At 45.2% G+C, this 13,317-nt stretch overlaps 1 protein-coding gene across 6 annotated transcripts in view; it reads right to left on the bottom strand.

Annotated features, from left to right (window-relative positions):
• The window catches only part of HDAC5 (histone deacetylase 5), a 165,412-nt gene that overhangs the window by 10,400 nt on the left and 141,695 nt on the right, over positions 1 to 13,317 (bottom strand). For all 6 annotated transcript variants that reach the window (XM_060256660.1, XM_060256661.1, XM_060256658.1 and 3 more), the window contains 7 exons: positions 9,929 to 10,049; positions 7,923 to 7,972; positions 6,582 to 6,689; positions 5,888 to 5,943; positions 5,311 to 5,398; positions 3,278 to 3,397; positions 1,661 to 1,758 (listed from right to left, as the gene is read on the bottom strand). In XM_060256660.1, coding sequence (XP_060112643.1) covers positions 1,661 to 1,758; positions 3,278 to 3,397; positions 5,311 to 5,398; positions 5,888 to 5,943; positions 6,582 to 6,689; positions 7,923 to 7,972; positions 9,929 to 10,049 — 641 coding nt within the window. The remainder of the gene's footprint in view (positions 1 to 1,660; positions 1,759 to 3,277; positions 3,398 to 5,310; positions 5,399 to 5,887; positions 5,944 to 6,581; positions 6,690 to 7,922; positions 7,973 to 9,928; positions 10,050 to 13,317) is intronic.

The following is a 13,317-nucleotide window of genomic DNA, read 5'->3' as shown; positions in this document are numbered from 1 at the left end:
TTGAGAGGTAGCGTTTGCCCTACTGCCTTCACACAGCAGGCAATGAGCATGGGTGGGAAGGGGCTTCTTGTAATTCCTGCCCCAGCTGGTGGCACACTGCAGGAAGATTTGGCTTAGGAGTCACCAAATACTATTCCCTCAACCACGTAGCATACTGTGAGGCTGCTGGGACCAGCTTTATTCACTCAGCTCTGAGAGCCAGAGTGTTGGACTAGGAGAGAGGTGGCCAAATTTGCTTTACCTAAGAGCCACATAGAATAAATTTCAGATGTTTGAGAGCAGCAAGACATGAATGTCAGATGTTTGAGAGTTGTAAGACAGGGAGGGAAGGAAGGAAGGAAGGAAGATAAATGGGGGAGGTAGGAGAGAGAGAGATGGAAAGAAAGCAACTTCAACTTTAAATGCATTCTTCAAGTCGCTGGCTGGCTTGGCTGGGAGAAGTGATTTAAAGTCTGAAATGCCTTCTTGAAGCCAGTGTTGAGAGCCGCACAACATGCGTGAAAGAGCCACAGTTTGGCCACCCCCGGACTAGGATTTCAGAGACCTGGGTTTAACCCCACTCTGCCATGGAAGTTTACTGCATGACCCTGGGCCTCTCACATATTATCAGTCTAATCTCCCTCACAGGGACAATGTGTGGATAAAATGGAAATGGGGAAACTTGACATCAGCTGTTCTGGGTCTCTCATTGGGGAGAAAAGTGAGATATAAATATAAATGTTATACAAATTATTTATTTAGATAAATAAACTCATGACTTTGAAAGACCCTGCCTATTAGCTTTATCATATACTCGAATTGACACTATTTAACCAAGAATTCAATTTTCTGACACCTCTTCCTTTGAGGAAGACTTGAGTTTTTGTAAGAAAAGTAGACTATACATGATGTAAAGAAAACTCTCACTAGCAACAAAGCAGCAAGCCCAGTTTTGAACAGTGAACCTGAAGATATTAAACACTCACTTCCCTGCCCAGCCCAGAGGTAAACTGAGGCTGCATAAGCCTGCAATTTACATTTTATGGATGGAACTAGATATATCATCTTAGTCTTGCCTGTTTGAGCCCTAAGCTGATTTTCTCCTTGGTTGTCTGAATTAAAAACACCAGGGCACTACTTCCTAGCACCTAGCACATCCGTAAACCAAAAATTATGTGTTATTTGCTGCAGAGATTAAAACAGGCTGCTCACAAGGGAGCAATACTCCCTCTAAGCTGTGGAATCTTGTGAAAAATTTTCTACTTTGTGAGTTACTGGCAATAAAGTTGTGAGCAACTGTATAAATTAGTTAGCTCTAGGGCCATTTCTCCTGAGCTAAGACAAAAATGTGTGAGCCAGGAGCTAAAAAACTGTGAGCTAGCTCACACTAACTCAGCTTAGAGGGAACACTGCATGAGAGTCCCAGGAAGAAAAAGGTCAGAAGATACTAAGACATTGTTTAGCCAGTAACAGCATTTTTGGGCTAGCCTTGCAATAATCCTACAAGCTGAAAAAGATCTCAACCTCTATCCCAGTTCCAGGGCACAACTATGGCAGAGACCAAATTATATCAGGATTCTCATCATGGGAGAGAATTAGCTGGTTCGAGCGGGTCTTTATCCACAGAGGCACCCTTGAAAGTGAAGCCCCCACTACTGATAGTGACTGTTGGCACTCCTACCGGAAGGCGGTCAGATACTCCACATCGCCAATTGGGGGGTCCACTCCACCAGTCCAGGCAATGTTTACGTTGTAGCCTACGCCCATCCCACTGCCGACCTGGAAGAGAGGAAACATCACAGGTCACAAAAGCTATAGTCACAGCTCAGATCACCCAGAGCTGGAAGGGGAAGCATCCAGGAGAGCACCCCACAGTGGAAGAGCTGAACCAAGGAGGGGGTGGGATTAGAGGGAAGGAGCAGGATCTAAGCAGCAGTAAGTAGGATAAATGCAGGGGGAAAGCCTCAGACTATGAAGCTACCGTGTAGGCTTGTGAATGAACATGTGCAAACACACATCTACAGGTTTGGTCAGTACCCCTGGCCACTCAATAAACCGCTCCTGACTCCTAACTTTGCTGCTTCCTTCATTTCTTCTAGTAAGGGGTCCTCACTTATACCAACCAGATCTTTCAGAACTTGCCCCTGCCCTTTCTCCTCCATTCTGAAACACAAGGTATGCAAAAAAGGGCAGCAACAGAAACCCCAATTAAAGTTTGGAGAGCCATGAATGAGTCCAGAAAGAACACCAGGTTTGTACACTGTCACCTCCCCTCCACTTTGCATGACCCCAAGGATTTGAAGCCTGTGGGCACTTTGGGAATTATGTCACAAAAAGTCAAAGCCACAAAATGGCTGCCGCAGCAGGTGGAGCCAACCACACAACGTCGGGGAGTGAGGTCATGCGTAACTCTAATCAACGTTTCAGGCAGAATCTCTGTTTCACAGGGTGCCTTTTAAAATGAACATATTGTTTACAAGAATATTTTCTTGCATACACATAGCTTACCTTCAGTCATACAGTGAAGATCTTTGTGCTGTGGCGGCAGCCAATCAGAAACATTGTTGGGCAAATGCTCCACATGACTCCACCCACTTTAAAAAACAATGGCTAGGCACTAGGAAATGTGTCAGCAGGTCTCATGCTGGGGACCCTTGCTGTAAGTTGATTAGCTCTGACTTGTGTTTCAGCAAACTATAGTGGTCCTGGAAAGTGTCATCAAGTCACAACTGATTTATGACAACCCTGTAAAGTTTTCAAGGCAATAGACATTCAGAGGCGGTTTGCCATTGCCTGCCTCCGTGTCATGACCCTGGTATTCCTTGGAGGTCTCCCATACAAATATTAGTCAGAGCTGACCCTGGCTAGCTTCCGAGATCTGATGAGATTGGGCTAGCCTGGGCTATCCAGGTCAGGGCTTAGCAAACTGTACTTTCAGTAAAATCTGAATGGACAAATTACAGTTCATGTTTGCTTTGAAAAATCAGGATTCTGAGGCAGGAACAAACCATGGCATGCCAATTCTGGCTTGCAGGATAAGCACAAACCACAACATGCTGGTTGGAATATAGAAGTAAGAAAGTAATGAATTTGTCACATAACACAGGAGGGAGCAGGGAGGAGAGATTGCTTGAACAAACCCAGCATTTCTTTCCAGGCTTGCTGACACAACTTCAAACTTCAGTCAGTGTTAGTCTGAATCATGTCTATGTTTCTCTCACAATATCCATTTTCAGCACAGAGATTACAGAGTTTGTCAAGCCAAGCCCTAGTGGGCTGAATAAAAAGTTGCCATCACCTCTTCAGGGGCTCCACTGCCTGGGAAGAAATTGCCATTGTCATAGCGGTGGAGAGAGATGTAGAGCACACTGGGGTCACTGTAGAATGCCTGCTGGGTGCCATTGCCATGATGAATATCCTGCAGGAATATGAATGGGAAAAGAGTTAGTTGATAAGGTCACACTGTCCAGAGCCAATCAAATCAAAGGACAGGCCCAATCCAAGAGGGGATCAGAGATGGGTGTCAAAAGGTAAAATGTCGTTCTGCTTGGATATCATAACAAACTATGCCTGAGTGTCCCAACTACAGTTCTGGGCACTGTTTCCCAAAAAGGACATTGCAGAGCTAGAAAAGGTACAGAGGAGGGCAACCGAGATGATAAGGGGGCTGGAGCACCTTCCCTACAGGAAAAACCTGAAGAGTCTGGGACTTTTCAGTTTAGTATTTCGTTTTCCTTTATTGAGATAACAAAATTACAATGACTTAATTAACACATGAAATTCACTGCCACAGGAGGTGGTGGCAGCTACAAGCATAGCCAGCTTCAAGAGAGGATTGAATAAACATATGGAGCAGAGGTCCATCAATGGCGATTAGCCACAGTGTATTGTTGGAACTCTCTGTCTGGGGCAGTGATGCTCTATATTCTTGGTGCTGGGGAGGGGTAACAGTGTGAGGGCTTCTAGTGTCCTGGCCCCACTGATGGACCTCCTGATAGTGCCTGGTTTTTTTGGCCATTGTGTGACACAGAGTGTTGCACTAGATGGGCCACTGGCCTGATCCAACATGGCTTCTCTTATGTTCTTATGACTACACCTAACAATATAATACAAACAATTATAAAGAAAAAAAACAATTCTACAAGAAAAAGCCATTATATAAGGAAGAGCACATACACATGAAGAAGGAAAAAGCATTAACGAAGTAATAATTAGTGACCCTTATCCTAAACACTAATAAGTATAGTTCCAACAGGTATAGAACTCTTACAGTAATAATATAACAAGAAAATTATAACCACTCCTGCATTTGAGACCATTCATCTGGTATGAATTTAGGAGATGACTAAGGGGGACATGATAATTATAAAATTATGCATGGGGTGGACAGAGCTGAAAATATGTCTCATCTGTCAAAGGCTACTAGCCATAGGGACTATGGGGAACCTCCATATTCAGTCACTAAGCCTTTCAACTGCAAAGCGAGGAGGCAATATGAAGGGAAGGCCTCAGCCTCTATGCCCTGTTGCTGGCTGTTCAGAGGAACCTGGTTGGTCACTGTGTGAGGGAGAATGCTGGACTAGATGGACTATTGGTCTGATCTGGCAGGACTCTTATTTGCTTATAACCACCCAAGTATAAAGACGACGACAACATTGGATTTATATTCCACCCTCCGCTCTGAATCTCAGAGCGGCTCACAACCTCCTTTACCTTCCTCCCCCACAACAAACAGGTAGGTGGGGCTGAAAGGGCTCTCACAGCAGCTGCCCTTTCAAGGACATACTCTGAGTGAACTATAGCTGACCCAAGACCATTCCAGCAGCTGCAAGCGGAGGAGTGGGAAATCAAACCCGGTTCTCCCAGATAAGGGTCCGCCAGGGCCAGCGCTGGGGCTTTTGCCGCCCCCGGCAAGGCCCCACCCCCCGTCCTCCAATGGCCCGGTTTGCAGGACAGACTCCTCTTGAGGAGCCCAGCATGCAAATGGCCAGCCCTGCTTCACCTCCCTGCAGTGCGGGGAAGCCAAGTGGGCTGGCTGGCGTGGGGGGAGGGGGTGTCTAGAGGTGCCCCATAGGCCATGTGGTGCCCTAGGCAGCCACCTACATGGCCTGCTCCCATGCACTGGCCCTGGGGTCCACACACTTAACTACTACACCAACCTGGCTCTCTTAGATGAAGAGTGAGCTGGCACCTGCATGAGAGGCTGCAGTTCTCTGTGCACACTCATTTGGGAGTAAGCTCCCAATTAATACTCCATCTAAACCCACTCCCTGAGGTGCATTTCTCTTTGTACAAGCGGCAACAACAGCAGCAGGTCGGAGAGCTCCTTACCCAGTCCACAACGAGAATTTTGTTGATGGCAAGTTTTTGCTGGAGGAGCTTGGCAGCAATGGCAACAGAGTTGAAGAAACAGAAGCCCCTGGGAAATGAAGGGGAGCGGGGAGAGAGACAACACAGTTAGAACAAAAGACGAAAAAAACACAAGAATTGCCACGCTCTCCCTGTTTGAGTGATTCATCCTTTTCCATCTGTATTTATTGTCTTGATTCTTTTCTCCCCCATTAGCCTCCTGGAGCAGAGCTCGAGAAGTGGGATGGAAATCTATAACAACTCTGCATCTCCCAGAAATGATGAAAGTTTCACTACACATTTGAGACAAATTTACATTTTCACAGTCTGAGCGTGTCAGTATTGTTTACTCTGATCAACAGCAGTTCCCCAGGGTCTCACGTGGAGGTGTTCTGCATTACCTACCTGAACTTTTTTATGGGAAATGCTGGGGATTGAACTTGGACCTTTTCCATGCAAAGCAGATGCTCTGTCACTGAACCACGATCCCTCCCTAATTCCAAAAGAGGGATTTTGTTAACGCATCCCCTGTCTTCCCCACTCTGTTTTACCCACTCACATGGCTGTGGACTCCTCTGCGTGATGACCTGGTGGCCGGATGACAGCAAACCCATTCTGTGGGGAGAAAAACATATGGATGTAAGTGCCATCCAAATTAGATCCCACCTGCCCTCGCATTGTCTCCCTGCAATCAGGGAACGACAGCCCTTCACGTCAATGTACCAGCAGAGCAAAAAACAGCCTAGGTCCACTCTGCGCATGCGGAGGTATTTGGCCTTTTGCTGAACTGATATAAAAGCAGCTTCTTGTCAGAGGAGGAATACACACTACACACGCTCAGGAACATCCTGATCAATGCGCTAGGGCACAAAAGCCAGAGACTCTAGCAATTTCCCCAACAGGGCTTCATTGTGTTCTTAACTAGTAGTAGCAGCGAGAGCCAGAACCAAGGAAGGATAACCAGCAGTGCAACCTCTGCACTTTCAGCAGTTCCGGGACAATATGCGCTCAGTGGTGAGACTTTGGGTCCATCTAGCTCCATACTGGCCACTCTGTCTGTGCTTCTTTCGAGAATCAAGGCAGACAAAGCCTTTCCTAAATAACTGCAATCTAGCGGAGAGGCTAAGGATTGAACTCTGCAAGCAAAGCATATGCTTCACCACTCTGTGCCACAGCCCTTCCCCTAGTTTGAGGGCAAGGCTTAAAGGGGGTTATTGTAATGAAGAGAAAGCTGCTTGCTGAGCAGAACGCACCTTAAGTTCCCCGGATGCCACTTTGAAGGCCAGCTCCAGCAAGCAGCCAACAGCCATGCGGACCGCGCTGGATGAGTGCATTTCGTTCCACACTGTGTCGCTGTCAACCTGCCAAGGGAGATCAGAGCTTTTGCAGAAGCAAAGGAAGGGTATCTAGCTCAGAGGTCCGTTACTGGGCCCTTCCTCCCTGGTTTCAGTGTTGTTTTCACTGAATTATTTTACAACGTTCTTAATGGTTCTAATGCTTTATAATGCGCTGTCCTGGAAATGCAGCATAAAAGGGTCTTAAATAAATAAATGAAATAGGACATTTTCCAAACCACAATGAAACTGTCTACAAAGGGCAGGATAGCTCAGAGGTGCTTCACACCAGACATTAGGAATTAGACGCAGATACAGGAAGTTTCGGAAGGCACAATTGGAGGGGTGGGGAGAGGGAGAAAAGCAGAAGACACTGGAAACTGAATGAGAGACAAATGAAAAACAACTAGGGATATGAGAAGTACAATATTGGAGTCCAGTGGCACCTTTAAGACCAACAGAAGTTTATTCAAGGTGTGAGTTTTCATGTGCAGGCATACATCCTCAGATACATAGAAACAGAAGTTAACGTTCCATATATAGATATAGGCAGATGCCTCTATATAGCGTGAGCAGCAAATCAGTCTTGCAAATTAGAAGGGGGCACTCACTGGAGAAGATCCTGATGCTGGAAAAGACAGGAGGCAAAAGAAGAAGGGGATGGCAAAAGATGAGATGGCTGGACAGTGTTACTGATGTAACTAGCACGAATTTGAGCAGACTTCGGAGGATGGTGGAAGACAGGAGAACCTGGCGTGACTTGATCCATGGGGTCGCAAAGAGTCAGACTCGACTGTGCGACTGAACAGCTATATATGTGCGTGTGTGTATGAAACATAAACTTTCACTTCTATGTACCTGAGGAAGTGTGTCTGCACACAAAAGCTCATACCCTGAATAAACTTTTGTTGGTCTTAAAGGTGCCACTGGGCCAAAATTTGTTCTACTGCTTCAGACTAGCACAGCTGCCCACTTGGATCTTTAAGAAGTTGAATCGAGTGTAGCTTTAAGACCGCTGTATGATTTTAATGTTTATGTATATAATAATTGTTTAGATTTTTAACTATAAATTATGAAATGTTAATTTTAATGCTTAATTTTATATTTTATGTTAGTTTTACATGTTGTAAGCCGCCCTGAGCCACCTAGTGGGAAGGGTGGGATATAAATCTCAGATAAATAAAATAAATAAATAAATAAATAAAGTACAGTGTCATCCCCCCTTTGCCAAACATTAACATTCAAGAGTCATATACACACCCCAATGCCTCCACACGGGAGAACGGCATACATCTTCTGAGTAAGGGGTCCTGCAGAGGAAGAGGCAAAGGTGAATGTTTACAGTAGGCAGAACACATGTCAGAGGTTTGCACACACCTATCTACTTAGGAGAAGCCATCAGAATGAGAACTGGAACCAGAAAGGGGCAGCTGGTGGGGAGCCGGAGTACAGACATGTCGTCCCACAACCAGGCTGTTGTTCACCACTGTTGGAAAGGAAAAGTTCTGCACAACCAAGTATGGATAAAGGGTTAGATCCAGCCAACTTTTACGCTAGTGAGAAATGGAGGAAGGGGTCTCCTTTGATTGCCTGCTATGTTGAAGATCATGCGACCTGCATGGAAAAAACTCAAATGGGATGAGGGCTACAGACCAAAAAAGCCTGGTTGGATCCAATGCAAAGAGATGGTGCTTCATGGCACATGTTTTTTGACTAGTTACTGCCATGATAATCACACAGCAATTTCATTAACAAAGGTTATGAAAATTACAACTTCCATTTAAAAGAGTGTTTCTAGTCCTCATGGATTCAGCTGTAGAGTTTAAAATGCAAAAAACCCCCAGCATCTGCTAAAAGCTGACATTTAGCAGAGGTTTGGTTCAGAGCAGGGATGTGCATTTGGCATTTCCAAGCCAAATTAATACCCAAATAATGCCTTTTCAAGGACTGTTTTATTGCACTTGATAATGCACAGATGCAAGTGGGGTGCCTTTTGTGTCTACTAGTGTATGTTACGTGTAAATATATTGTAAAGTAAATTTAGATATCATTAGTGGGGACAGGGGGTTTTTTTTGAGCAGGAACGCATAGGAATGCAATTCCAGCTGGCATCAGGGGATGTGGCCTAATATGCAAATGAGTTCCTGCTGTGTGGAACAATGGTGATGTCAGGGTGTGTGACCTGATATGCAAATGAATTCTTGCTGGGCTTTTTCTACAAAAAAAGGTCCAAGTGAGGAGTGTAGAATCTCCATGTGAGATTCTATACAGTAAAAAGGAGCTGTTCATACAGCATTTTTGCTCTTTTTTTGTACTTTTGAGTGCTGTTACTGCAGGGCTTTTTTGTAGCAGGAACTCCTTTGCATATTAGGCCACACACCCCTGATGGAGCCAATCCTCCTGGAGCTTACAGTAGGCCCTTTAATAAGAGCCCTGTAAGCTCTTGGAGCATTGGCGACATCAAGGGGGTAAGGCCTAATATGCAAAGGAGCTCCTGATAGAAAAAGAGTCCAGGCTGTTAGCCTTTATCTTACATTGTACTGCTATAATCAAATGCTATCCTAAATAAAACAATCTTCAGCTGATCCCTAAAGACTGAAAATAAGGGGGCCAGGCACTCTTCCATAGGGAGGTTGTTCCATAATGGTGGAGCTGCCACTGAAAAGGCCCTTTCTTGTGTACTTTTTGGAGGTTCAACTACAACTTCCTCTGTTCCTCCAAATACCTTTCTCAGTCTCCTCAGAACATCCGCTTTTTCAGCAAAGCCCTTTCTGACCCACCCTTGGCCCTAGGTCACTTCCACCACAACTTCCTCCTCATTATTCTCTAACCCATTTTTGCTACTCAGCTGTAAAATCCCTGAGCCTTCTCCACCCCATTGTCTTGTGTACCCGAACAAAAGAAGAAGATATTGGATTTATATCCCGCCCTCCACCGAAGAGTCTCAGAGCGGCTCACAATCTCCTTTACCTTCCTCCCCCACAACAGACACCCTGTGAGGTGGGTGGGATTGGAGAGGGCTCTCACAGCAGCTGCCCTTTCAAGGACAGCCTCTGGCAGAGCTATGGCTGACCCAAGGCCATTCCAGCAGGTGCAAGTGGAGGAGTGGGGAATCAAACCCGGTTCTCCCAGATAAGAATCCGCACACTTAACCACTACACCAAACTGGCTCTGACTGAAAGCATCTCTAAGCCTGGAGACCATGCTGCAAACTGTGGCTACACTAAATTAATGCAAAACAGTGGCCAAGACTCCAGATTTCCTACCCAGCAATTTCTTGCTGTCGAGTTTCTGCCGGTTCAAGGGGCTGGTTCCGTAGAGTAACGTGTGATGCTCTGAATGGACCGTCTGGATTTCATCCAGTGTTGCTTTCCGGCCTCGGATCCTCTAGAAAAAAAGGAGTTCAGGACAGAGAAAACTGAGTGTGGATCTTGGAGAACCTCTGCAGGAACATCTCTGCCTGTTGTCAGGGCTGCTTCCAAAAGCCTGTTCCCCGCAGCATGTGACTTGAGACCTGTATCTTAAGATCCATGTTGAAATTTGGCTAGAATGTCAATATCATACCAGTTTCAACAAGCTGAAGAGATGGCCCTGCCAGAAGAAGAAGAAGATATTGGATTTATATCCCGCCCTCCACTCCGAAGAGTCTCAGAGCGGCTCACAATCTCCTTTACCTTCCTCCCCTACAACAGACACCCTGTGAGGTGGGTGGGGCTGGAGAGGGCTCTCACAGCAGTTGCCCTTTCAAGGACAACCTCTGCCAGAGCGATGGCTGACCCAGGACCATGCTAGCAGGTGCAAGTGGAGGAGTGGGGAATCAAACCCAGTTCTCCCAGATAAGAGTCCGCACACTTAACCACTACACCAAACTGGCTCTCCTAGTTGGCCAGGAGGCAAACTAGGCAATAACCTAGGGTGCCAGCCATCTGCAGGTGCCCAACTGGGCAACCCACCATGTGACTTGGTGATGTTATCAGTGTATGGGGGATGCCAGAAGTTAAGCCTTGCTTAGGATGCCAGACAGTCTAGGGCCAGCCCTGACAAGCTGGAAATGCACCCCATGCTAAGGGGGTCATCAACTGAGTCAAAGATGGACAGTTTCCCCCTGCTTTTTTCCCTTTCCACTCCTTGGCACACCTGACGACTGCACCAAGAAAAACAGCATTGTGCTGCTGACCAGTTAAAACATTTCTTTTGTGCTACAAGAGAAACTGTGATTCTAAAATTTGTCAGATACCTATTGGCGACTCCCATACCCACCTGCACCATGCCCTGTCAAAAGTTAACATTTTCACACTGTTAGAAATACAACCCCCAGCATTTCCCTGAAGTTGAAGAGCTCCTGTTCCCAGGTACAGATCCCACTGTCACTACAGTGAAAACGAGGCCCTGGGCAAATGGCAATGTGTTCTTTTTTAAGACTGACATCTTGTTCATTGCAACAAGACACACCGGACTCTTTGAACTGAACAGCTGCAGTGTCAAGGACTGTCAATGGAATTAAAAATGGATCTTTACTGTGCTATCCGTATTCACACTTCTAAGAAGAAAAACCCAACACATACACAGAGGCCAGGAAACTTATTCATGAGCATGTGAATTCAAATATATCATTCAACATTCACAGTACATTTTCTGAACAATGTTATAATCCACTGGCCCCTTTAAGACCAACAAAGTTTTATTCAAGATATAAGCTTTCGTGTGCACACATACTTCTTCAGATACAATGAAATGGAAATTACAAGTCCATACATGCAGGTAGAGGGTGAGCAACAAATTAGCACAAGCATAATAAAAAGCGTTTAACAGAAGCAAGGACCAATTACTCTCAGCGTTCCACAATTAAGAGGGGTAGATCTGCCCATCTATATCCAATTCTGATATACTGTACTTATTTCCTTCACTATGTTTTCCCCTGGAATTAAACCCAAACAAATAGTGACCATAGAAGTCTGTTATTCCAGTTTGGTCCTTGCATTTCTTAAACATCTTAATTGTACTGTGTGCTAAACTGCTGCTTACCCTCAACCTATATCTATGGACTTGGAACTTCCATTTCACTGTATCTGAAGAAGTGCGCGCACACACAAAAGCTTATACCTTGGATCTCTGTTGGTCAAAAAAGTGCCACTGGACTCTTAACTTTTGTTCTGCTGCTTCAGGCTGACACAGCTGCCCACCTGAATCTAAGTATATTTTCTGTAACTGATTCCTATTAACCAGTGGTGGAATTCTAGCAGGAGCTCCTTTGCATATTAGGCCACACCCCCTGATGTAGCCAATCCTCCAAGACCTAACAAAAAAGAGCCTTGCAAGCTCTTGGAGGATTGGCTACATCAGGGGGTGTGGCCTAATATGCAAAGGAGTTCCTGCTAGAATTCCACCTCTGCTACTGATATCCTTCCTTGCTTAAGAATGGGAGGCCTACAGTCATGGCCTGCTATTTTTTTTTTTTGCCACCAAGTCATAGCTGACTTTAGAGTGTGTATCTGTAAAGTAAATATGTGTCTGTTCTAGACACAGTACTTATAAGGGGAGGGAGAACAGTTCTTGCCGTGTCAATTACTACTTCAATTCAGAATCCTACAAAAGAAAACATAAAAAAATACTGTTTAATGTTTTATCGATGTGTTTACATAAATTATGCCCTCTTTTCTTCCCCGCGGAAACCCAAAGCAGTTTACATTGCTCTCCTCTCCTCCATTTTATTCTCACGACAACCCTGCAAGGTAGGTTAGGCTGAGAGTGCAGGACTGGCCCAAAATAGGTCACCCAGTGAGCTTCCATGGCAAAATGGGGATTCAAACCTGGGTCTCCCAGATCCTAGCCTGACACTAACTGCTACACGCTATGCTGGCTCTCTCTTCTTTTCTTTCTTTTTGTTTGCAATAGGGTAAAGGAAATAAACGAGTAAAAGACTCACCCTCACAGCTAAATCTGAAGATGTGGCAGACATCAAGAAACTGCATAGATGTTTTCCCCGGGAAGGTTCAGTGCATACTGATGTCCAGCCCAGGGGAAGTAAGCACTCTTAAAAAGTCAATACACGTTCCTGCATGAAAAATGTGACAAAGTAACCTGCTTGAAAATTATTGGAATTGCACTGGGACGGGGGAAGAGGAACAGTGATATTTTTCATGCAGGAACGTGGGCATTCCCTACTGCATTACAGGATTCTTTTTTAAAGGTGCGTTTTCTTAACTAGAAGTATCTATGGACATTACTATTAGCACTGGCTTTGTGTCAATTTCCTTTGGACTGAACATCAGTATGCGCAGAACCTTTTGGGAGGAATTATTTGAGTCCATGCATTAAAGATCAGCTCCTGTGCTATCTTTTATTTTTATAAACTTCTTTGATGGTCATTCTGCACCTGAGATAGTGATATTTATTTATTAACATTTTAGGTACTGTTTTATACAATTCCATTTTTCTTGCCAGTGGCCAGCTGGTGGTTGACTGCCGCTGCCCTGCGCAGAGAAAGCTTTTTGCATTTATTGGAATGCATCCAGCTGCAGGCAGGGAGCTGGCACATGCAGCAATTTCAAACCACTGTCATGTGCCTACTGGACCCCAGAAATCAAGTTGAACTGGAAACAGTCTAGAGCTTTGGAGAAACATGTATGCAAAACCCTGACTGTTCAACATGGTC

The sequence above is a fragment of the Heteronotia binoei genome, chromosome 15, assembly GCF_032191835.1.
Source record: "Heteronotia binoei isolate CCM8104 ecotype False Entrance Well chromosome 15, APGP_CSIRO_Hbin_v1, whole genome shotgun sequence".
NCBI classification, from domain to species: domain Eukaryota; kingdom Metazoa; phylum Chordata; class Lepidosauria; order Squamata; family Gekkonidae; genus Heteronotia; species Heteronotia binoei.
Note: the sequence above shows the minus strand (reverse complement) of the source record. Positions and strands in the feature narration are given on the sequence as shown.